Genomic DNA, 25,158 nt, shown 5'->3' on the forward strand with positions numbered 1-25,158 from the left:
CCTCTGTGCTGGACTGACTGCATGGTTGGTATAATTTGCATTTAAGGTGCAAACAAAGATAAGGTGCCAAAATTGTGCAGAACAGCATGGATCAATTGTTCAGCTTTTCTTGTCAATAGAATGTTTTACATAAGAAAGTCAACACTACTCTTCTCTTTTCACCAATTTAAGTCAGGACAGAATGTGAAGGTAAAGTGCCTTGGCCATGGTAACACACCTAGATGCAGGAAAGCAAACAAGACACTATTTAGAGTGGCTCAATGTCAACAAAACAACCACAGAAGTTCTGGATCACAGGTATTGAACAGGTACACTGTGTCCATGGTCCTGAAGGCAAACCAGCAGTGGTTCCAACAGACTTGAGAAGGCTCACAGAAGATATGTAAGAAGCCAAAAGATCACAGGATCACACCATCTCTTAAGAACCTCCTATCAGTTCAGTTCCACCGCAGCTGAGGCTCTACAGAGATGCAGCAGCACATCCTCCTTAAGGGAGTGGGCTCTGAGTTTGGAAAGGAAAAAAATGCCTGATTTGAGTCTTACTCTTAGAGTAGTGATCCTTCTATACGCTGCACATGTCTGTATCCAGGACAGGATTCACGATCCTTAAAGCAGGAAAAAGCCCTTCTTTAGCAAACTCTTGTGGCTGCCTGAGAAAAATTCGCCAGTATTGAACTCTTCCACAGTAGAATTTTTACGGAGAGGTTGCCACCTGCTGTCATCTCCCAATATAGCCTCTAAGACTTCTGAGAAAGCTCATGCTTTTCTCAGGACGTCTAATTAATTAATCATGACAATTCCTCACACTCCTTCTACAGACACATATCTTATTACAGATCTAATATATTAAGGAATCTCAGCCCCAAAGGGAGCGGAAGGCAGAAGCATCATTTCCCCACAGCCTTCCCCAGCCATGGCTTTCCTGCACAGTGACCTTAAAGTGTCTGCAAAGCAAAACTCAACAGATCAGAGCACTTCCCACCAGAGAAACTGAGAGAAACAGTGAAAATTAAAAGCACATAATCTCAAATCACAATGACCATGCAAACAATGCTGAGAGAGACAAAAATTCCTCACCTGTGTTAAAGTGAAATACTCGTGGCTTTACAGTACATTGTAAAAGACCATGGTTGTTTTTTTATGAGCTAACTGACCCTCAAAGCTGTCATGATAATTAACCCTGGTGTCACTCTAGTGAGGCCTTCTCTCTCTTGCACCACCCAAAATACTATCAATCAGAAATCCCCTCCCACTGGAGGGAAATCCTCCTCCTGCCACTGGACACACAACCATTCCTCTCTGAACAATTGCTGCTGATACTGGACTTCCAGCACTGGACACAAAGGAGCTGATAAACTGATCTCCCCCACTTAGTTAAAAGTGAAACTTGGGCAGAACAAAAAAGACTTGTCCAAGGTCACCCGGGGGACAAGCAGACACTCTAAGACCTGAAAAAGGCACCTCAGCCATAACACAATCGTTAAGACACAAACTGCACCTATAGTTTCCACATCTCAACATCAATTTAAAATCTCTGTACTGCCCCTTCCCTTTGCACTGCTCTGACACTCTCCTTTCACAGCTCCCCAACACCCTATGGCCAGGCTGTTTTCGTACGTGCTTATTATAAACCCCGATTACAGAAACACTAATCTCAGCTAATCACTGGTGTGTGCAAGGTGGAGTTGTTGCAGGGCAGGGCTCAGCACATTCCTCCATGACAGTTCCCATGGTATATAAAAAAACCTCTTACGCCCTGCGCACTTTCAGAAGCTGTTGCCCATTGCAGGCACTGCTCAGACGGCAGTGCAAGTACGTCCCAAGGCAGCTTGTCCGAACAACAGCCTTACACCGTGGGATGGTGAAGGCGAGCGAAGGTCTAGGAGGAAAGCATTGCCCTCGGACACCGGGTGTCACACACAGGCTCTGGGCTACGCCAGAGGCCTTTCCGCGGCCCAGGTGGCTCAGCGGAGCTCCCCGGCCGCCGGCCGGCCGAGGGGAAACGGGATCCGGGGCTCCCAGAGCAAGGACGGGGCCACGGGCCCTGGGGACGGAGTCGTGACAGCGACAGCGGGGAGGGGGCGGGGAGAGCAGAACAGCAGCCCCGAGCTGGGGGGGCCGGGGGCGCGGAGGGGCAGGGCAGGGGCGGTCCCTGGCGCCGGGTCGGTGTCTGAGGGCGCGGGGCCGGGCCGGGCCGGCCGGCGGAGAGGGGGCGGGCGGCCCTTACCGCTCGCTGCCGTCCCTCCGCGCCTCTCGCTCCCCAGCCCGGCGTCCGACGGTGGCCGCGGGGAGCCCGCCCGGCCCCCCCCCGCCGCGCCTGCGCCGCCCCGCCCCGGAACCCGGCCCCGCCCCGCCGTCCCCTCAGCAGCGCCCGGGGCTCCGTCTCCCTTCTCAGGGTACCTGAATTGGCTCCATCCGCCGGTCCCGGACCGGTCACGCCGCTCAAGGACACCAGAGCTGCAGCCAGGCTCTACTGCCCCTGCAGTCACCCCCTCAGGACTTTGCCTCAGCTACACAATTCATCCATCCTAGGAGAGTGTGCATAAGGGAAAGGAATATATTTTTCTAAAAGCGTTTTAATTGCCAGGAAAAAAATGCAGAAGGGCCCAGACCTCCTTCGCTCACCTCTCTCCTGGTCTTCAGAAAATCTGCGTGTGTTACAAACCCCATTTTTGAGGATTTCTGAGCCATATTATCTGCCCAACCCATCATGCCTTCCCCATGAAGAAAACCATAATGAAGTTACTGGTTAGAATGAACTAGGATTGGAAGTCCCCCAATGGAGCAGACAGCACTGGTACACCGTGCAATGAGCTGGACGGGCCTCAATCTGCCTCACTGCAAGTGCTACACACACTAAGGCTCCTATTACTGCTCTGATCATCTTCATTTCACTTGAAGACTCCTTGCAACTCTCCTAACACTGTATAAAGTGCTGTCATGTAACTGCTGTGGAATGGTAATTCTTACTCAAGTATCCCTACAGAGTGTTTTACCCCACACAACAGACTTCAGTTTTAAGGTGCCCATAGTTAAAAAAAACACTTCTAGGGTAAAATATCATTGACCATAATTTAAAAGGAAGTATTTCTGTAACTAGAAGAGGTGAAAGCTTACAAAAGCCATGAGAAATGCTGATTGTTCAGCACCTACGAAGGAGTTATGAATATTGAGGTGTAAATAAAACTATGTACTAGCATTCAATCCCATAACTCCCTTCAACATACATCCTTATACAAACCTCTAAGCGAAGATCCCTTAGAATTTGGGGTTAAAAAAATCTTCAGATTGAAAAATCACAAATTGCTTTCCTTATATATCTGCTGCTCTTAAAGCACAAACCTGAGTCATGATAGGGTGTTGAGAGCAGAGCACAGCATCCAGTTTATAGGAAGCGCTTAGAGCAGCCCAAGCCCTTGGCCTTTTTGATCACTCACTCCTGCAGCGGCATCTAAGGCATAGCACAAGGGAGTTGAGAGAACATTTACTGTAAATCACTACTGAAGGTACCATCTTCTCCTCCAGTAACAAGGAGAAAAAAAGAACATGTTAAAGGAAGAGTGGAGCTGGACAAATCTATCAGCTTAATATAACCATATCCATACCTTTCCCAAGCAAACTGTCACTGAAGCCACAGGAGGCCCCAGACCCGTGGTTTGCAGCAAGACAGGCAGACTTCATGGGACAGATATAACTCCAGCCCAGGTGGATGAGTTCAGGCCATAAAGGAGCAACTTGGGCACCCGTGCGCTTGGATGAAAGCCCAGGGGCAGCAGAACACGTGTGGCCAGAGCTGGACTTGCTCATTAGCCCTTTCATACCACTGCCATCCACACAGCTCTGCTATCAGCTTCAAGCTACTCACTGAAAGGCTTTGTGCCTTACTAGTCCTTCCTACTGGTCGTACAAACTTCACTTGAGAGGGCATCTAGACCAGGAAGAGATCAAAGTCAACTGCCAGGAAGGGCAGACAGTTATTCACACAGTGTAAGGCTCCCAAGGACTGGCAGTTGCCAGTCTGGTTCTGTCTGTCATTTCAGAGTATTTGGTGACACTCCAGTTCAACTCCAAGCAGCATCTGCAGTAACCACTTAGCAACAGGAAGTATCTCATATATAAACAGGCAGAGCTGAGGAATGTTTGTGCACGAGGTACTTAAATGAGCAGCAGCCCTAGGACTGCGCTCAGAACTTTGCCCCACAGATACTATCCCACTCAGAAAAATGACAAAATTTCATCAGCTGTAATTCAGCCTTCTCAAACCAACAGAAGACAACTAGCACAGTAGGTGTCATTGATGTATTTCACTGCAGTTAGTGGTTGAACATTGCAGAACAAGTGTTAACATATGCCACAGCGAACACCAGCGAAGATTCCATCCCTAGCAGAGCTGACAAGACTCATCGCACTTGAACAACTTTCAAATTTCATAGTGTACCACCACCGGTGGCTCTTTACTGGGGTCTCCTCCTTTCTCCAGATACAGGTCATTGAAGGGATATTGCTTCGGTCCCTACAAGGAGAGATAAAGAGTGGCAAATTCACCACATTCACCAAGCAAATTAAGAGGTACAAGGCAAATGTCTCATCCCATCCCACCCCCACCCAAATCAAGGCTTGCCATTTACAACATAAATTTCTATTTCCTAAGTGTTTCAGCCAGAATATTAGAGTATGAGGCAAGTAAATTCAGAAATGGGAATTCTTTGTATAAACCTATGTCCTTGAGCAGAAACATCAAGGTGGTCTTGCTCTTAATCAACAGTTCATCTCACAGCATGAGGGCAACATATTGCAGAAGCTGTTTGTGTATTCAGATGCATTTTTCAAGATTACATTTCCCAAATGATACAAATCATGAGATATAACTAAAAAAAAGGGCAAGAGAAGAGAGCATCTCTCTTAAGCAGATGCACACAGGGAAGGAGAATACCTAGACCAAAGAAAGGATACTGTAAGAAGCATAGCTTAAAATTAATTCCCTGTGAACAGGACCTGCTCACTATGAAACAGTATCTGTGAGCTGAGCCAAACCAGCCAAGAGAACACATCAGGTTAGATGAGGCCACAGAACACCCCTTGGCCCAGCCCCTGACAGGAGTAGGGTTTTGCATTCACATCCACCACTCAGCTTCAGCAAAACCACTTCTCTAGGCACTGGCAGTGACAAGAAACACAGCTACTCTTCCTCCCTTTACCCTTGGGTTTCACTCACCACAGGCCTGTAAGATGGATAGATCTCTCCAACAGCAAACATGATCAGCATGGTACTCAAAAAGATAAGGAAGTGTTTGCGCATGGTATGCCAGGGAACTACTGTGGGGGACGTATCAACCCGGTTCCGAATGTACATGTCAAAGTTCCAGTGCATCTGAAAAACAAGGACCATTGTATATTTACCAAGAGTAGTCAAGCTGCTTTTCTCAAGGGAAGCAGTACATTACAGCATGCACAACAAAACTGCCAGAAGCTGCTGCTTCTTCTCCACCTCGAAACTGGAGATAAAGCCACAGAGGAGGTACGTGATTTACCTACAGTCACAACAAACTGTTGTTTCCAGTAAAATTCAAAAGACTCCAAATTTCATCCCATGCTTATACCAGGCAACATGCTTAATTATAGGATAGCAGCAGCTTTTATTTCTATACGTAATCATTCCACCTCAGCTTTGCTCCCCAGCACCACTAGAAAAACATGACATAAATCAGAATCCTCATTTATAGAAACCCAGTCACATACCCAAACAGAAGTAGCAGTGTTATTTCAAACAAAGAAGCAACTAACTACATGACCCTTGGAAGCTGGTTCCTTTAAACAGGTAGAGCACCTGCTGCTGTTACTCCAGGAAAAGAGCAGGGCTGGTAACAAGCTAATGCCCTTCCTGATGGAAGCAGAAGGGCATTTAAGCTTCTGCCTTGAAGTATACCTAGGAAAGTGTCAAGCACGTTCTGCCTAGTCTCCTTTCACATTAGTGAGAGCAGAGAATGTATTAATTTGCAGCTCAAGTACTGCCACCAGATTCCCACCCTTAGCTCCCACAGAGCCATTTGCTATCAAACCCAGAGAGCCAGACTGAGAAGAAATCAAAGTTGCCTAAACAGAAGCATCTGCTGACAGCTGGAATGCACCAGTGTATTCCTCTTGGCTCCCCACTGCCAACCCCATGTGCAAGGGCTTGTATACAAGCCTTCCTGTACCAAGCACTACAACACAGAATCAACAGAGTTTTTTTTTTCTCCATGTGCTTTTACAGTCATTACAACATGCACTTTGCTGTGGTACATGTGTTGAAATGCTCTGGTATGTTCATACTATGATATATTATGCACACATACTTACATTAACTCTGCTTTTAGTAAAGAGATCTCAAGTCAATTACCAAGCTCAGTAACCCCAGTCAGGTTGCAGTTGTTCACAAAGGGAACATTCACTAAGTGAAGAATTACTTCTGACAAGGCATTTGAGGAACTTAGATTTTGAAAGTTAACACAGGTGTCTATTCATATTTGTCTTAAGGACATCTTAAGGACAACTTTCTTTAGAGAGAACATCCTTATTTGTATTCTACCTCAAAACATCCCTGGAGTAATAAAGCAGCAATAGCTACTTCCACTGATGACTGACATTCAAATGACGGATTCTTTGCTAAACAATTCTGAACCAGGCTCTTGTACTGAGTCAGATCAGGCAAATAAAATGGATGAGACTTTCTTATTCCTACAAGTTAAGTTTGTAAAGTCTCCCTCCTCATAAGCTGTTAACTGTCCTCAGCACTTTCAAAATATTTACCCTGATGGCCACAGCTTAAGCTTCTCTCAAACTGACTGTTTCTGCCTGCACAGGCAACACACACCTGCACTGGTGATGCAATTACACAAAGAGTTCCACTGAAAACATTAACACCACGTGTGTGTATTAACAGCTGCATTGGTGAGCGACTTGAGAAGTGCTACTAGCATTCCTACCGGCTCTCCCCAGTTATGCCTCACGTCTGGCTGGTCCCACTGGTACCAGGGGTCTCTCTCATGCTGAGACTTATCAGGGAGCATGGGATAGTCACCATACCTGTGAGAAACAAACAAAACACCAAACATACAAGAAATCTGTACTAATTTAGGTACATTTTGTAGGAAACACTATAGGATAGGCCTACGGAAATGGAATAATTAAATATTACTTTGTTTTTATAGCTTTTACGTATAAACATTTTTAAAATGCATTAAAGCAACTAGCACAACAACCATCGCTTTGATACCAGTCACTGGAACAAATGGCATTCTTCAAAGTGGCCTTTTTGGGCTATACTAGGTGAAATGCAAGCTTGACTTAAATATGGAATGCCAGTTGTCTTGGCACATGTCAAAGTATTCCTGACATCTTTATTCTAGAGGTGGCTTAACCTTGCACTACAACATATGAAGTCTCTCGTATTTTATTCACACAGCCTCCAACTCATTCCATTTGCTCCCATTTTAAAACACTGATGTATCTTCAAAGCTCTAAGCTCACAGCACGGCCAGGCATTCACCAGGGACTACCAGCCTGCAGCACCTCCGCATAAAGCCGGGAGGGCCGTGCTGGCCCGGCACGCTCCCGGCGGCGGGGGCACGGCACCACCCCGCTCACCCGAAGCCGTCGTCGGGGTAGGGCTGATAGTCCTCCACCCGCATGTTGTACTTCTTCGCGGCGGCTGCTCGCTCCTCCGGGGTGCGCGGGTACGGCCCGGGCAGCATGTCCTTGGACATCTCCGAGGCTGCGGGACAGGAACACGGCAGGGTGGGCGCGGGCCCCACCGGCGGCCGCCGCCAGCCCGGGGAGGTCGCGCCACCCTCTCGCCCCGACCCCGCAGACACCAGCCCTGCCGCCCCAGAGGCACCCGCCCCGCCGCCGGCCGAGACCCGTCGCTCCCGCCTCCCCGCTCACCCGCCCGCGCCCCCGGGGGCGCCGCCACAGCGGCCCGGACCACCCTGAGCCCCGCGGCCGCCCTGGGACAGAGGACACCGCGCAGCGCGCCCGCCATCATCGCCTCAGCGCGCAGGCGCGGCCGCTGCGCCTGAGGGACGGAGAGGCGGGGCCAGAAGGGGCGGGGCCAGCGCCGAGGGGCGGGCCCCTGGTGGGCGGGGTCTGCGGAAAGGGGTGGGACCGATGGGTGGGCGGGGCCGCCCAGGCCCCGCCTTTGCCGCGGCTTTAAATACTCGTTCGGGGCATTAATTAATCAGCCGCTGTTATTATAGTATTGACACAAGCGCTAATGGGCGGAAAGGGCATCAGTCCGATATTTCGCCCTGTCTGCCGTCGTCTGAAGCGAAGTAATGGGAATTTATGGCAGACACCGCATTTCAGACGCGGGGCAGCCTCCTGTGGAGCAGCCGGGTCGATGCTCGATGGGATCGATGCCATGGCTGGTGGCGTTATGTGAATTGCCTTTTTTGTATCGGTATCAATGTTATTAAAGTTAATACCCAAATGTAATCGCCTTATCTCCGTGGAGCCTGGAAAAGGTGGACAGCTGAAATGGCACGTTAATTTAGCAATGAGATTCCTCAAACGTAAGCAATGTATTATTGTAAATAAAATCAATATGAACATTAAAGGATTTTGCAGTTTACTTCATTATGTAAACTCTTTGGTAGTTGAACTCATTTTCCTTCAGTTATTCACATCAGCCATAATGGGTAATGTCTCTATAACGATTTACATTATAAACCTTTGCAGCTCAAAAACTACCACAGACAATTTGTCATAAAGCCATTCCTTCTAATAACAGCATTAATTGTAAACCTTCTAACTGAATGAAGACAGTAATGAACCACAAAAATATATCTGAGATACAACATGCCTAAGGTGGGGCCTTTTTTGCAGACTAGAACAGGATCCTTTCACTTATCCCAAAGAAAGGCCCAGTCATGTCATTTTGGGAATGGTATCTTAGTTCAGCCAACTCCCTTGCAACCAAGTATGCAATGAAATTACTCAGTTGGTTATCTAATAAAGTTATTTACACAGAGCCCAACCCTCCAGTGCAGATGCTACTGATGTTTCCCATGGAGCAGCATTAGGTGCTGGTGCCAGTCCTGGTCCTGCAGCACTCGGTGCTCTGGGAACAAGAGTGTGGGGACAGCACTGGAAGCAGGGACTTTCGCTTCCCTGCGACGTGAGCTCAGGCCTCCCTGCAGGCTTGGGTTGTGATCTGCTGCTTTTCACATCAACTCTTCACCGCTGGGTATTTATTTTCTGACTTATGTTTGAGTTTTCCACAGACATGGTTCAAGTTTCCTAAGCACCCTAATATGTTTGCAAATACATTGTAAAAAAATTTTGTTAATCTGTACAACGGAAGTGCTTTAGACTTAAAGGGTGAGGGGACATTCATTTTCCTAGAAACCAAGCATATTAATAAATTTTGGAAGGACAGAGGGAAATCAACTGCATTATTCTCTTGAAGGTAAAGTTCTAAGCAGCCAGAACAACAGCCAGCTACTGTAAGATGAAAAGCACTGACTGACATGGACCAAAACTTTCCCGAGAGCTGATGCCTAGTGTGGCATGCATTCTTGGGAAAGTGTAATCATCGTTCTTGCTGTTTGCAGATTAAAAGCCAAATGTAGACTTTGTCTCACACAATAAACACAGAATAAGAAAATAACAACTCAAGCCCCAGTCACACAGCTCATGAAATCTTCCTAAAACAACATAGTCACCACTGGAAGTTGGATATTGGTTGCACTGGACAGTGTTACATATAGTTTTTGGCAGTAAGTGTTAATTAAACTTCTCGTTTCGAGGCGCAGAACTCCGCAGTACATTTCCCGCAGATAGGCAGAGGAAGCGTGCAGTGCACTGTTTCTATCGGGGAAATCAAAATGCCTGAGGAGCTGCGCTCCTGCCCAGCCCGCCGCCTTTGAGGGGAAGGGGCTGCCGGCTGAAGGTATGCGGGACCCGGCACCGAGGCTTCACAGACGATCCCCTCTGTTTTTCTCAGTGGATCTTTTTCGCAGCCCCCACAGATGTCCAAAATCCTTGGGCAGGGCCAGGATGCGGAGAGAAGCAGAGCCGCCCCCGACTTCCCCCCGCCTGGGGGCGCTGTCGCCACGGCCTCCGCCGCTCCGTCCCGCGCTCTCTATGGTGCTCCCCCGCTCCCCCGCATCCGGCGTTGCCATGGGCGCGCAGCTTCCGCTTCCGGCTCCTTGGTCCGGGCTCTCCGGCGGAGGCGGCGATGGCGGCGGCCTCGTCCTCCTCCTCCTCCTCCTCCTCCTCTTCTTCTTCCTCTTCTTCCTCTTCTTCCCCCCCTTCCTCCTCCTCCTCCTCCTCGGCGGCGGCAGCTGCGGGCTGCCGGGAGGGCCCGGCGGTGGCGACAGGGCCTGGCTGGAGCGACTCCCAGTTCCGCCGCTACTCGTTCGAGACGCGGCCCATCCCGCGGTTGAGCCACAGCGACCCCCGCGCCGAGGAGCTCATCGAGAACGAGGTGCGGGGAGTCCTGGCCCTGTCCCCCCGGGATACCGCGCGATCTCGGTCGTTGCCGCTGTCCCATTCCGCTTTGCCGTAGTGGATGTTTTTCTTCGGTGCTGCAGCGCTGAGTTGTGAAATTTGCAGGAAACGTTTGCTTTAAGCGCTTTGTTGTCGGGATGGAGGCCATGGGAACGTTGTGTAAAGCCACGGGCACGTGTTGGTTGTTTTCTAAATGCGCGTTAGCACAGACTTGGAGTTGCTGCTTTGCAGTGGTGGCTCTGGTATTGTTTCTGCACCAGCTCAGTCTCGTGTTGGTGAGATCGCTGGCTGGGTGTTTAAGGGAAGTCTGCAAGAAGGGATGTTGTGCACGCACAGCTTGGGAACACGGCGCTGCCGTTCCGGGTTGGGTTGCTGATAGATGAGGAGATGGGTGATGTCCTTTGTCTTCCTTTTGTCACGGAGGGGTTTTTTTGCTGTAGAAGAGATGGGGTAGCGTCAGTTTTTTGATGACTGAAGGTTGTGTCCGAGACAAGTGCTATTGCTGTTTCTGGATGCAAAGGTATCTTTTTGTAAACACCTTTTCACGGCTGAGGCTGGAATGGGCCAGACAGAATCTACTATGTCTCCTGGCTACACAGCAGACCAAGCAGGCCTAAAAGTGTTCCCAACTAATATTTGTGTAACCTCTGTGTTAGAGATTAGCTCAGTAGGTAGTGGAAACTGTCCCATTGCTACCAGGAGCTCACTGTAACTCCAGGCCACCACTTTCTTAAAACTTCCTGTCATATCTTGTTTGTTTTTCTCCCCAGGACAGGGGATCTGATTACTCCACATCCCTTTTCCAATTCCCCATTTTCAAAGAGAGTTTGCATGGGTGCAGTAATGAATGTGATTGTTCTCAAGTTCAAGAGGTCCTTGAATCAATAAACTTCCTATTTCTCTCCAGGAGCCTGTGGTGCTGACAGATACGAATCTGGTTTATCCTGCTCTGAAATGGGACCTGGACTACCTCCAGGAAAACATTGGCAATGGGGACTTCTCAGTGTATAGTGCCAGCACACATAAGTTTTTGTACTACGATGAGAAGAAGATGGCCAATTTTAAGAACTTCAAACCCAAGTCAAGCAGGGAAGAGATGAAGTTTGCTGAGTTTGTGGACAGACTCAAAGAAATACAACAAAAAGGGAGTTCTGAGAGGTAAGTGATACATGGAGTGTGGAGGTTTCTCCATTTTTTCAAGTCTAAGTAGGGGGTAAGTTTCTCTTCAGTGAGTGTTGATGATTAAATCCTCTGAAATTTTTTAAACTTTTTGTTTTTAATAGTCCTGCTTTACCTGCAGGGCTGTTAGTTGACAGCAGCCTTGTTATCTGATTGAAAAAGTCATACCATTAGTTAAATAAACTGTTCTCACTGGCTGTGGGAGTTTATTTTTTTCTTCTCTGTCCAAGGCAGGATTTGAATAGAGAAGGAATTAAGCTGCAGTTTCTTTTGGCAGACTCTGGTATTGACAGAGGAGCTTAGTAATCTGATGAAAAGGTACAGGCTGCGGCACTCAGGCTTTTCCACAGAATCTCAAGGCACTTGGTGCTAACCCTGTTTGAGAAATATGAGGCAAAGTTGTGTTGTGCTGTGTATTTGGTGGTGATGCCCTGTACCATTAACAGAGTTGTAAGTTACTGAGAGGAGCTTCATGTGGATATGGAGTATAACTATCAGCAACTGTACTTAAACCCTTAGTTAATTGTCGGTCACCAGTCCTCTAAAAGGAGGGATGCTTAATTGCGTCTTAATTGGAAGCAATGCAGTGTCCATGTCCACTTGTCATCCTTGCCTTTCTCTTCTTTCTCAGCTTTGGATGTACTTTTTCCAAAAGAGAAGGCAGTCCTTGTGCTTAAAAATGCATTTTTCTCCCAGCACTGTGGACAGCAGTCTGCAATACCATGATTGTTGGTACATGTTTGATTCCTCTGATCCTTTGTGTCTATATGTAAGCGTGGCTTTCAAGTAACTTGATACTGAAACGTACAGGCTTTCCTGAGCCCTTTTTTACCCTTATCTACTTCTACTAGAAGAGGAAACTGATACTGCAGATGAGTTAGAGGGGTGACATTTACCTAGGGATTAGTCATGAGCATATCTGATATTTGATAATAGCCAGTCTGTTTAGAGTTTCCTCCTCCTGTGCTGAGAGAGGGTTGTTCTTGCTTAAAATTATCTTTTTCCCTTGATTGTTCAAGCAGAACTGAGTTCTGTTCTCTTATGTACCAGGAAATCTTTCAGCAAAGTTTGGGGACTTACTGAACCTGTTTCCTTCCACAGGTGTTAATGGTGTGTAGTGGTAGAACAGAATCTCTAGGAATTACATCTCTTTGTTTTGAAATCTTTCTGAAGAGATAGAGGTATGTCCATGACAAAGCTTAATACTTGATTTTGGCTTTTCTCTGTAAAATACAGGCTATATCTGCAGCAAACCTTGAATGACACAGTTGGAAGGAAGATTGTGGTGGATTTCCTTGGCTTCAACTGGAACTGGATTAACAAGCAGCAAGGGAAACGTGGCTGGGGCCAACTGACTTCTAACTTGCTTCTTATTGGCATGGAAGGTAAACAGCTTCCTCAGACTGGAGGAGAAGGGGAGAAGATTTGGTCAGTAGTTCTGTATTTCAGTTCTAGAAGGTCTTTCAAATGGCTTTCCCTTTAGTTTCTGAGTGTTCCTTCAGAGAAGGCAGTTTAAAGCTTTGGGTTGTGAGTGGACTTATCACAACTTGGGTTATAAAGAGGAAACAATGAAAGGAATAGCCTGTATTTCCCCAGGGATGTACTGTGAGTGCCTGGATATAATCTTCTTATGGAAAGGCTCTGGGTGATGCTGGTAGGACTGTGTTTCCCGTAACTGGTAATCATATTCTGGGACCTGTTTACTGTTTGCATGCTTCAGAACCTATAGATTTAAAAAGCTCAGAGTCTGCAGATTCAAAATGCAAAACGGTTTGCAAGCTGAGCAGAGTTAGTCCTCTGGGCTTTGCTTAGTGTGTCCAATGTCTGCCCAGGAGGAAATTTTATTATTTTGTGAAGCCTTTTTTCTTATTTGAGCTGGTACACTGTGAGGAGGAATTCTCTTTTGATTAAGAGGTGAATTTTTTCTTGGAAAGTTCTTAGCAGGCACTGGGGAACTTGAAGATGAGTAAATTCTAAAAGTATCTGAATAAAATTCCAAATCCATATGGAGCCTGACTTATAGGCAGGTGCCTTAGAAGACAGAGGTACCACTACACTGTTGACAAGGAGAACGTTCTTTCAGAAAGTAATCTCAATAATTGGGTAAGGAATGTACACAGTTTTGTGAAGCGGGGTGGCCTATAATTAATGTGGCCATCCCATCCAATTATAATGTTCAATAACACAGCTTAGATGTTTTTCTCCTTTGCAACAAGTCATACTCAATTTACAATAGTTTGTCCTTGCCGCTTGCTTTACTAGCTGAGAGAACTTCATGTCAAAGCACTGTACCAGCACTTCCTTCCAGCACTTCCTTCCTAAATCAGGCTATGCACGAGAACCAAGGAATTGTCTTGAACCAGCATGTGCTATAAAAGGGAATGTCCTTACAGGAGCACGTGATTGTATGATCTATTTAATGAAGTTATGGGGCTAACTGTTATCTTAATTCTTGCAGGCCAAAAGAGTAATATCTGAGTGACAAACAGCCTGAAAAACAGTTGTCAGGGGTACAAAATGCCCCACTGTATTTAAAGATTTGATTAAATGTACGATTTAGTGGTGACAGTCAAGCACAGTTAATCAGACTGAGGGGGTGCTATTGGGAGCCCTAGTGACAGAGATTTGTTTACTTGTTTTCTTGCAAAACTTCTAGGACTTTTTTAAAAATCAGAATGTTAAACTCCTTTTCTCTAGACTAATAATTTTTGAAGGTCCATTCCACAACTTGTCATTTAAACAAAGTGTTTTATGAAAAAGCTTCCCGTCAACATTCACCATCTGCTGTTCATTGAAACAAGCTGGAAATCCTAATCCTGTAGAGCATAACTTGCTGAATATGGATTTAGAATGGAAATTAAGTGGAGTAGCAACTGCTCAATAAAGGTTGACTGATATAGTGATCAGATATAGTGATCACTACATTCCTGTAGTCATTTTCCTTGTTTAGTTTTCTGAATATGTGGGAGTGTATTTTCTGTCTTTAGCAAGGAATATAACATGCTTCTCACTTTCATACCTGTACATGAGAGTGTCTTATCATCTTTTCTCTCTGTGTAGGGAATGTGACACCAGCTCATTATGATGAGCAACAGAACTTCTTTGCTCAGATTAAGGGTTACAAGAGGTGTATCCTGTTCCCTCCTGATCAGTTTGAATGCCTCTACCCTTATCCTGTGCACCATCCGTGCGACAGACAGAGCCAGGTGAGAGTAGCGGCTTTGTTCTCTGCTCCATGCCAGAAAAGGGCAGTTGTAAAGGTTCTAGGTGGGAGGAAGCTGCACTGGAGTTAAGGCTGCAAACCACTTGCTGAGCTTTTGCAAAACCTGTGTTCAGATCTGTTAATTCATGAATACGTTGAGAATAGATGCAAGGACCAGTGGTGTCCCTGATTGTGTCTGGTCCTGACTTGCAAGTGCTAGGGCCATAAATATCTTCTTACTGATAGCACAACTGGGCTGCAGTTGCCACCTTCTCTGTTCTGTTTCATTGATCACTTGGTCAAACAGATTTGCTGACAGCCAAATTGCAGGACTCCTATCTCACAGTGAAGTTAAGATACAAATGGGAATGTAAAAGCCATGTAGGAAAGATCAGAATTATTTGACATTGAGAGCCTGTCGCTGCAGGAAGTTCTTCTGAGTTTCTTAATGTTTTCTTCTGTTAGGTGGACTTTGACAATCCTGACTATGAGAAGTTTCCAAACTTTCGGAACGTGGTTGGCTATGAGACGGTGGTGGGTCCGGGGGATGTGCTGTACATACCCATGTACTGGTAAGAAGGATGGCAGGACTGCACAGTGACCAAAACACAAGAGGTTTAAAAGTTTTTTCCACCTAAAGTGTCGTGTTGGCTCTTGAGTATTTTGTTTTGACTTCTCAGGCAGCTGTGGTATTTTCTGTGATGTCTTGGGCCAATCTGCTTCTAATTCCTATCTGTTGGATGGGAGTAGTAATTTTCCTGACACCATGTTATTGTACATATACTCCACTATTGTGTGTGAGATAAGGATCTATATTTAAATAAGGAGAACTTTCTGAGGTCTTGATGCTGGAGGTATAGGGCGAGGCTTCTCTTGTGCTGTCTGAACTCATCCATCCAAGGTATTTCACTGTAAGCTACAGCAATAGTTCCTTTTCTTTTTTTGTGTGATTTCCATGCAGGTGGCACCACATTGAGTCTCTCCTGAATGGGGGGATTACCATCACTGTGAACTTCTGGTACAAGGTAAGTATAAGCCACTTCCTACACAGCTTGGATAGCTCCATCCCAGAGGATTTTTTCAGGTAGAGACGTATTGGCATGCATTATCAATATGAGAACTTCATGGCACCAAGTCCTTTGCTTTAAAGCTAAAAGCTTCTTTTTTGAGTTGTTTGTGAAGAACTGGTTGAATAGGAAAAGGTGGAATAGTCTGCCAATTCAGGAAAAATGCAAATGAGCTCTTTTTGATATTTCAGGGCGCCCCAACCCCAAAGAGAATTGAGTATCCATTAAAGGCTCATCAGAAAGTGGCCATAATGAGGAACATTGAGAAGATGCTGGGAGAAGCCTTAGGAAATCCACAAGAGGTATGAGAGATAACCATGTGGTCACTGCTGTTGAAATTGTTAAGGCTTAATGCAAAACTCAAGATGTCAAGCTACTTGGCTCTGCGGGTGTCAGAATGAAGGTAGGAGAAAGCAGGATTGCTCTTTTGCTGTGAATGGGTCTTCCTGCAGTCTTCAGAAGATCCTTTGCTTTCAAAAAGGCAAGCTCTTAAAATTATAATTCTGGAAAGGACCACTACAAACAATGAAGGAGTTGTTCTTGTATGTGGGGAAGCGTATATAAAAAAAAACCAGATTGAAGTACTTAGAGTATGACTTTGAAGATCTGCTGATCTGAAAATGGAAACACAGGATGTGGATAGAAATATTTTCATGGTCTGTAACCCTTACCACTGTGCAGGACCTCCTCTTTAGCCTCTCCCCTGAGATTATTTTACTGCCACAGCATGCTGAACTTCCCTCTGTGATCAGGCAGTGCTTAGACACGGGAGTGGCCTTGACTGAAAACAAAACCTTAGCAAAATCATCAGTCCTAGCCCCCCTTTGAAGAGACCCCAAGGACCAGAGAGGATCCAGTGAGTAAGAATGTTCCTTGTCTGCCCTGCAGAAAACCACCACTGATGACTATTGGCTCCTTTTAATAGCATCTACTGAGAAATCACAAATCTAGGGTGGGAAGTGAAAATGTTTCAAACATGTTTCCACCCTGGATGGAATGTTTTGGTGACAACTGAAGTTGGGTGTTGACAGAGAACTCTGCAATTTTGGTAGGGTATTTAAGAATGTTCTCGTGGGTGCCCCAGTGTTTTATCTAGAAAATATTTCCAAAGTGATTTGGTGTCCCCTGGGCTCTGCGCCTGCCATTTCTTTGTAACTGTCCTGGCTAACAACCTGTTTTTGCTTTGAACAGGTGGGTCCTTTGTTGAATATGATGATTAAGGGACGGTATGACTAATGCCTGGCTGCCCGGGTGACTGATGTTGGAGCTGCTTTGTTCACGAGCAATGGAAGATTCTGAGCGCTAGTATTGCACGCAGCACTTAACAGACTGATGGGTTTCCTGGCCTATCCCAGCCCCACTACAATAAAGGGGGCTACTGGAACTGCAAAACCATTAGTACCCCATTCATCTTCCACTCTCATCTAACTGAACCTCCCAAGAAAGAGTCTGCACTTATTGGAAGCTGGATTCATGCTCACTAACTTGTTGTTTTTTTTTCTCCCTCTGCCCTGTTTGCCACAACAAGGAGCATGGCTTCTGGCACTTGGATGTGTTACTTCAGGATTTTCAGGCATTTGAAGAAGAGCTTGGAGGATAACCAGGAGTGATATTCTTTCCTCAGCCTCATGGAGTTTGGACCTCCTGGCTGGGTTTATGTGTTGGTGCCTGCAGTGGATATAAGGTGGGAAGTGATAGGTTTCATAGTCCTCTGTTGTTAGAGGACTTGTCCATGCTCAACTCTGGCACCTTTTTGTATAATGGAAACTAACCTGTAAGATGGCCTCTGTGTGTTGAGCAACTGGACAAATGATTCAGTTTCTTCAACCTAAGACATCTATGCTTTGGATGTAGTACAGGGTAGAGATCAGGAATGAATTTATCTAGTGTGTGAGCACCAAATCCTATGCTCTCCAAGTAACATCTGTCTTGTATGAGTCTAGATAACACTCCTTTCTTACAGCTTTCTCTGAGGAGTGAAGGCTCCTCTCCTGCTCTTCTGAAGCTGCAATGTGGTTTAAAAGGGGATGTAGCATTATGAAGGGAGATGCATAAATGCCAGGGCACTCTTCAAGTCTTGAATGATTAAGGCACATTTTTAAATTAAATTCCCCTGGGTTTCTGAGCTCGACTGTCAAAACACAGTGTCAGATAGGTACGGAGCCTCGCTTCTCCCCACCAAGGGTGTTGGCTCCTCGGACTAACACAGGAAAGTGCCCTTTTTACCGAAACTGCAAGAACTCAAGTGTGTGTGGCTGCGCACAGGTGCGCGTGTTTGTATGATGTTGTGTGGCTCCTGTCCATCAGTTAAATCCATGCCAGTGTGTGGTTCCCTTCCTTGTACAGTCATGTGAAAGAGTTCAGGGCTTTCTGTTTAAATGTGATTAAGTTTATCTTGATCTCTCTGTGTTCCGGGACTTGACATGGCAGACCGGGAAGTGACAAGACCAGGGCACACGAACCAGATAAGAGTCCTCAGTAATCACCCTGAAAAATAATTTTGCTTTCCTCCTCTCCTTCCATGCAGAAGCCTTTGGCTCATATGGAGGCTGGCTTTTTATTCCCTGAGGTGTGCTGCACTGCTGTCCCTGGTTTGGGGGGGGTGGTGCAAAGGTCTTGTATATTTAATGCGGTTCTAATGGAGGTAGAGGTGGGTAAAGCTGTTTCATAGCCCATATATCTCATCCCAGAAAATAGTAGAGAATTTGTTCTGTTGAGACTTCCCAGTGTTTTCCCTGTTCTTTTGGGCTTGTTCTGACTTGGGATTCTGATAAAAGTGTTGAGAACATGCTGCTCAAGAAGTGCTCCATCTTTGGCTTCAGGTTCCGTCTTTTGCTGACGGACAGCTCAAGCACCACTTGCAGTGGGCTTGTTTTTTATAAAGATGGAAGGCTTCTCAAACAGGAGATCCTGGAGAAAGTTTTCTGGCTGCTTTACTGGTCACAACAAATGAAGTGTAATTGGCAGCTACAGGGTCCTTGTTCAAGAAATATATCTGTGTCACTGAGTAGTCTGACTGCCATATTGCAGACTCTCCAGAGCTGTGGTTAGATCCAGACGAAGGTCACTCAGCTGGATATTTATCAATGCTTGGCCTTTGGGTAAGTGGAAAGAAGGCTGACTGGCCAAAAGCAAGGTCTTACAGGAATGTTGGTCACATGCCCTTGGTTGAAAGATGCTCAAACTAAATCCCATCTCTGTGCTATTTATTCAGCACACGGTAGTCCTCAGTACTGCTTAGACACCATCAACTCTTGAAGCTCAGGGTGGGAGTTCATATCCCATGTGGAGAGAGAATGGTACTTGCAGAACTTTTAGGATCCTTTTTTTTTTTCCTTTTATTTGCCAAAGGTCTAACTTTTAAAGTGTCTGAACAGGTTTTGCTGCACTTGACTTTGTGAAAGCTCATTTACAATGCACTGATGGACTGACTCCCCCCCTTCCCTTTTCACCTTGTGCTTTCAATGCCCCTTGCCATGGTATTGGGAAGCTGTGTGTTCTCTGCTAGGGGTGTGTGTGCAGGGGTTGGGGTGTGACAAACACACGGTACCTTCTGAAGTGTAGTTCTTAAATACAACCAATGTTGAACAACAGAACTGTGTGGCTTTTATTTTGTATGTGGCTGTACAGGAGAGCTGTATAAGGACCTGTGTGTATAAAGCTACCTTCAGTCTTTCTAACAGCTCCACTTGTCTTCACTGGTGAAAGCTGCTGGTCTCCAAAACCGCCTTCAAAACAGCAATACCAGCTGCATTATTGTGTGTCTTCACAACTTTCTCCATACTACTTGTGTAAGCCTGAAAGGAAAGTTAGAAATAAGATGGTATCCTTGAACCCCGTCAACAAGTGTTGGTGGGGAGGGAAAAATTCCCCTCCCTGCTAACCTGAGTGGTGTCACTATGCTCTGGTCACTGTTGAGGTGATGGAGCAAACTACAAAATGAGGTCTAATGAATTCTTGTCAAGGAGATTTGGGGGGGAAGCTTCCTTTGTATGTTAGCAGCCTTGGGTAGTGGAGTCTTCTCTACCTAATAAAGGCACAGGTTATTTTATGGTAATATTATCTGTACAGAAGTCTTGACATCTAACCGTCAGTGAAATGTTGGCTAAATCTGATTGAATGTCTAACATAGTAAAATGGGTAAGAGTTGAATAGACAGGAGGAATGTTGGGGGGAGAGAGGGAGACAGATGTCTGAGCCTGGGCTACCCCAATTGGCATTCTCTCCTCGTGCTCTTACGGGACAGGGTAAATGTGAAGGCAGTAGGAAAGACAAGTGCATGAAGTTTTCTGTGACCATGGGTGATCACCCTTCCCTGCTGTGCCTGCAGAGATCATCATCATCTCTGAACACACTTGCTTCCGTTCCAATGAACTTAGTGGTCTGCTATGACTGATCCTGGAGCCTTTCTGTTGTGTACTTGCCTCTTGGGTAGCATGCACAGCTGGCACCACAAAGCTGAGAAACATCTCAGGTTGTACAGAAGGGAAACTGAGAGATGAGAACTGTGTAATTTGAAAACTCAAATCAGTCTCCAAGGTTTTTCACTTGTACTTTGAGTGGGTTTTTGTGGTTTTTTTAGTACCTTAGGTCCCTTAATACTTTTCTTCTTTCCCTCCCCCTGCTGCCCATTTCCTTGTTCCTTGAAAAATGAGATTTTTCTAAGGAGAAGTCTCTTAATCCTTGTAAATCATGGTTGCAGGATCTTTACTGTGGAAAGAGAAGCTCATGGATTTTTAGACGGATGCACTGGTTCACCTCCTTGGCGATTAGGGTCATACTCAGCTCAGAGAAATTTGGAATGGTTAATCAAGTCCAAGGTGAGGCCCACAGGTCAGAATCAGGCCAGGGTTGAGGAGGTATGAGACAGCTGCAGTGCAGGGGCAGTCTAATGCAGCTGGGTCTGAAGTGGGACACCCTTGGTGTCAAAGCAGCTCTTGAAAGAAGGAGGGGCAGGCCCATGCCGAGACTGCCGCTTCTTTTGTTTGTAACAGTTCTTACCAGTGAGCAAGCCGACCTTGAACACAGCCAACTGTGCTTTAAAGTCTAGAATGGGAGTGGTGCACTCAGGGGCTCAGCAATCTCCTGGCACGTGTCTGTTGATGCATGGTCCCAGCCCTGGAAGCAGAGCAGCAACTGCAGCAGAGGGTACTGCCTTTGCAGATGTATTTTTACAAAGTACTTTTCTCTGAGCCTCCCTTCTGCTGCATGTGTGTGAGGAGCTTCCTTGCACTCTGGTTTACGGTCTTCATCTTCTGTTCCTGTTATGGAACAGAAAGCACCTCTCCCATTAATGTCCTGCAAAGTCCTGAAGCCACCATCTTCCCTGCATTGGTGCTGCCTAGAAGGAAAGGAAACGATGCTGTTACTGTGACAAACACATGCAAAGTAAGTTCTAATTACTGCCTGGCAAAGTCAAATATTTGTTGCAAGCAGAGGACTAATTGTGGGGGGAGGGAGCGGAAGTCGAGGCTCTTGAAGTGTAAGTGGAACAGATGCCCGGACGCCTTGGGGAAACGCAGCTTTCCTCTACAAATCAGAGCTTTAAATTACAAGGCTTTTACCAACGAGAACAGTTGTGGGAAGTCGTCTGCTCTCATTTGTGTAATGGCTTCTGTCACTGGTGATTAGACACAGGATGAAGGAAAAGAAATTTGACAATTAGGAATGAGCGATCATTAATCAGAATCTTTGTTAGAAGGAGAAAAGGGGGGGAGAATATCCCACAAACAACAGAGGCAACCACTAGAGCCATAGTGAAGTCCACAAGATGCATAACTGAGTGCTGTTGCTCCACAGAGCCCCCTCCACCTAGGTACAGAGCAGCAGCAAGAGTCTTGGCTGGGTTGGAAAGCTGGTGGAGAAAGGCAACTAGGCAAAATCCTTCCAGTCCTGGTCAGTGATTCTCAGCTATCTGCTTAATAAGGGAGAGAGCATATCTGGGAGTCCTATCCCTGCCCCATTAACACCTTGCACTTCTGTCAGTGTCTGGCCACAAACTGCCAGCAAAACCCACAGAAACAACTTCTTAAATTTTCAGTCTCCTTTCTCCACACCTGACATGCAGCCTTGCGGTTTCTGGTGTGGAAGAGAGCAGGCAGGGGCCTTGGCTGGCATGCAGAAAGCTTAGGATGAGCAATGTGAAAGTAGTTCTAGGCTCTTTTCTTGATAATGTCATTTCCTACAAGAGCAAGGAGTAACCTGATGGACTGCATGACAGATAAAGAAAAGAAGGCAGTGGTGACTTCTCTGTGTCATTTGCTGGCTTAGCTCATCATCCAAACATACAAAATCCGGTATATGCATTTGTTTGGATTTTGTGGGTTTTGATCAAATTATTGATACACGTGAAATCTATGTTATCTGTTTTTTCTACATCTCTCATTTAAAGTCTTGTCAGATTAAACATTTTGGTATAGTTTACATGAAGAGGTATTTCCTCTGATTAAATCAACAGCTATAACTTGGGAGGGGTCATGACAGACTATTTGTGGGGCATATAATGTTGGTTGGTTCATCTGAAGACTTGAGTTTACTGGATTCATTGATTTCAGTGGCAATTCCTGTCTTTGCAAGGCCGGGTCATTCACTTGAGGTGAAGGTCTGCATCAGTGTGATTATTCTTTCTGTGACTGGAAATCAAAGCAGATAGTTACAAAGGGGAGAGCTGAAGCCATGTTGCCTCATTCCCAGCTGGCTCTGAGCTCAGACAAATGATAGCAGCTTGACTTTTCAGCTTCTTCCCATGGCTAGTGTTCACCACAGGAACTCAAAATGAAAGAGAAAACAGTGTTAGATCCTCAGGACAGGATCTAACAGGGCTTTTTGTCCAGATCTTACCATGACAGAAGTTAGGAGAATCACTGGTCACATTGCTTGGGCTGAGGAGAATTATCCCCTCTTATGCAGGTGAGAGAAGGGCTGCTTCTCATTCACAGCAACATGGTAAATGCATGTTTACATTTTGAGGAGTGCACCTCATGCTTTTTGTGTATGGTAAGGTAGGTTGTGATGTAGTGGGGTTGCTGTCAGAATTCACCTCACAAACTTGCAGTAAACCCTGAGCAATTCCATACTTAGACACGACAGGGCATTGCCCTTACTGTAGGAAATGTCACTGTGCTGGATGGCAGGAGCACGAGTGTGACTTTCATCTCAGTTTCAGTTGTGGAGGGTTTTTTTCCTGAATAGTCAGGATTTGCTATTGAATGCCTTGGCAGGGAGGAGCTTTGGATGTGATTTGAAACCTCTTGGGAAGCCAGGAGGGGAGGGGAGTGTATGCTATCCTGTGTGTAGGTAATCTGTGTTACAAGATCTGCTGCATGCTGTGTGCTCCCTGAGCTGCTTAAGCACTGCTGGCCTCATGCAGTGAGCTGTGTGAGGGCTCGAGCTGAGCTGAAAGCAGCTAAAGGGGTGAGGTCAAATCATTTGCTTCTATAAAAGGACAGTTCCTGTGCCCACAGAGAGGGCACATGGGGTTATAATAGCATCCGAGGGGGTAGTTTCTGTGGAAGAGATTAGTACCACAAGCAATGGGCTGATTCTTCTCCAAATTCCCCTGCCAGGACCTCTGACATTCAGAAGCTACTCCTAACCATCTGTGTTTCACTAGGGTAAAATTCTCTTGGCAGCAAAGAATTACTGGTGCTGGTGGGTAGTTGGGTCAAGTGCCAGCCAGTACAGGCTGTGGAACTGGAGGCAAGGCCTTGCTTGGCATTTGAGGTAATAAGCTTCTGGTCTGTCAGCTCATGGGAACTGCAGAGATTTGTAGAGCTGAGGAGTCACAGGGCCATGTTACTTGGGCCGTCAGGTCTGACACTGCTGTAGTGGGGCAGACCTTAGTGCTCTTTGTGAGTGGTGCAGACCTGGGGTGTGAATCTCCAAGTGGAGTTTGGGGCAGTGAAGGACCCATTCATCTGCCACAAGTTCACTCCAAGCACAGCCTGGGGCCTTTTGCTTCCAGTTCCTCCTTAGCACAGAGGCAATTCTGTGTCTCCTGCTTTTGCTGTTTGTTTATAACTCTCCCCATCCCATCTGTCTTTCTCTCCTCCTTCCTCCCCTTCCTTTTCCCTCCCTCTCCCTCCTCCCCCTCATTCCCTGTAAGCGATTAATCATTTTGACAGGCTCAGCGATGGCCTTTATTTCCTTGAGGCAGCCAAGAAATGTCTGTGAGCACCTTCTCTGACACCCCTCATGTTCTCTCGCCAATCAGATCAGCTACTTCCCTTGGAATGACACCACTAGAAATGGGGGGGGCAGTGGGGGGAAACTCCAACAGAGTCAGCAGGGAAATGGGCAGTGGGGCAGGATCCAGTTGGGGTGCCATGTGGGCCCCCATTAGCTGTGATGAATATGTCATTTCACTATAGCTTGAGTGTGTCGTACTTTGCTCCCTCTGTCTCCCCTGGCTCCCTTTCAAATCTTGATTTCAGTGCAAAGGCAGTTGAGAAGAAATCAGGCTGCTTAGGAAAATATCAGCCTTCAACAGAGTGGCTGGAGGGGAAAACTGTCGGAGAAGAAAGAAGAGCAGACTGGGATCATCAAGGGAAAAAGAATGGGAATGATTTTGCAGATGGATGTGGAAGTCTTCCTAGGAAAATCCCTTTTGTCTTATGCAGGAAGGAAGTTGCTTCTGAGTCTGTCATGGTTCACCTGGACTTGGCATGTTGTCATGAGGATGTCTTCCATTCACCTGCAGCCTGGGAAGCTCTCAGGCCACAGTACATGCTATTGCAAATGCCACACTAACTGGAATGAAAATGGGATAGATCAGGGAGCACGATGTCCCCAAAAGGATTTTATCATCTGCTGTAATCAAGCTTCACAGCACCCACTGTCTCCTCATCATGGAACCAAGGAATGCTGTACTTACAGAGTTATACTTTTTCCCCTTAGGCATAAAAGCCATTATTGTCCACAGTGGGAAGAAAGGGTCCAGGAATAACCATTCTGCTTAGGGGCTGTGGGGATGACTAGAGACCCTTTCTGCAGAGCAGTGGATTGTAACTAATATTTAGAGAAGTGAAGGAGACAGTGAAGGATAGAAAGAAGTTATAGGAGATGTGCTGGAAGTCAGATGAAATGTGATATAAAGATCTTGGATAAGGTGGTTGGGTATCATAAGGCAGAAGACTGGAAATAGTGACCTAAGGGATCCTGTCTAATCTCATGTATTAAACAACTTAATAAACCCTGAGTTGAGCCCAGAAGAGAATGAATAGG

The 25,158-nt window shown here is 46.2% G+C and overlaps 3 protein-coding genes across 6 annotated transcripts in view; 1 reads left to right on the forward strand and 2 right to left on the reverse strand.

The window, feature by feature from the left end:
• SEC31B (SEC31 homolog B, COPII coat complex component) overlaps positions 1–4,248 on the reverse strand; it is a 38,133-nt gene extending 33,885 nt beyond the window's left edge. For 2 of the 4 annotated variants that reach the window (XM_032694617.1, XM_032694612.1), the window contains exon 1: positions 2,228–2,322. The gene's annotated coding sequence lies outside the window, so the exon portion shown is untranslated. Of the gene's footprint in view, positions 1–1,077; positions 1,195–2,227; positions 2,323–3,342 lie in introns of those variants that run through there. The other 2 variants (XM_032694616.1, XM_032694614.1) reach the window with 2 other exon arrangements.
• Positions 4,249–4,284: 36 nt separating this feature from the next.
• Positions 4,285–8,035, reverse strand: NDUFB8 (NADH:ubiquinone oxidoreductase subunit B8). Its single transcript, XM_032694619.1, has 5 exons — positions 7,924–8,035; positions 7,627–7,753; positions 6,966–7,065; positions 5,216–5,371; positions 4,285–4,513 (listed from the first exon to the last, which is right to left on the reverse strand). The coding sequence occupies exons 1-5, from the start codon at positions 8,021–8,023 to the stop codon at positions 4,421–4,423; spliced, it is 576 nt and encodes a 191-aa protein (XP_032550510.1). The 5' UTR covers positions 8,024–8,035; the 3' UTR covers positions 4,285–4,420.
• A 2,123-nt stretch (positions 8,036–10,158) lies between these two features.
• HIF1AN (hypoxia inducible factor 1 subunit alpha inhibitor) lies at positions 10,159–19,529 on the forward strand. The gene is made up of 8 exons (XM_032695066.1): positions 10,159–10,465; positions 11,396–11,646; positions 12,904–13,052; positions 14,728–14,873; positions 15,335–15,441; positions 15,831–15,894; positions 16,128–16,238; positions 17,128–19,529. Exons 1-8 carry the CDS (start codon positions 10,217–10,219, stop codon positions 17,170–17,172), a joined length of 1,122 nt encoding a protein of 373 aa, XP_032550957.1. The 5' UTR covers positions 10,159–10,216; the 3' UTR covers positions 17,173–19,529.
• The last annotated feature ends 5,629 nt before the right edge of the window (positions 19,530–25,158 follow it).

This window comes from Chiroxiphia lanceolata, chromosome 8 (assembly GCF_009829145.1).
Source record: "Chiroxiphia lanceolata isolate bChiLan1 chromosome 8, bChiLan1.pri, whole genome shotgun sequence".
Taxonomy (NCBI): domain Eukaryota; kingdom Metazoa; phylum Chordata; class Aves; order Passeriformes; family Pipridae; genus Chiroxiphia; species Chiroxiphia lanceolata.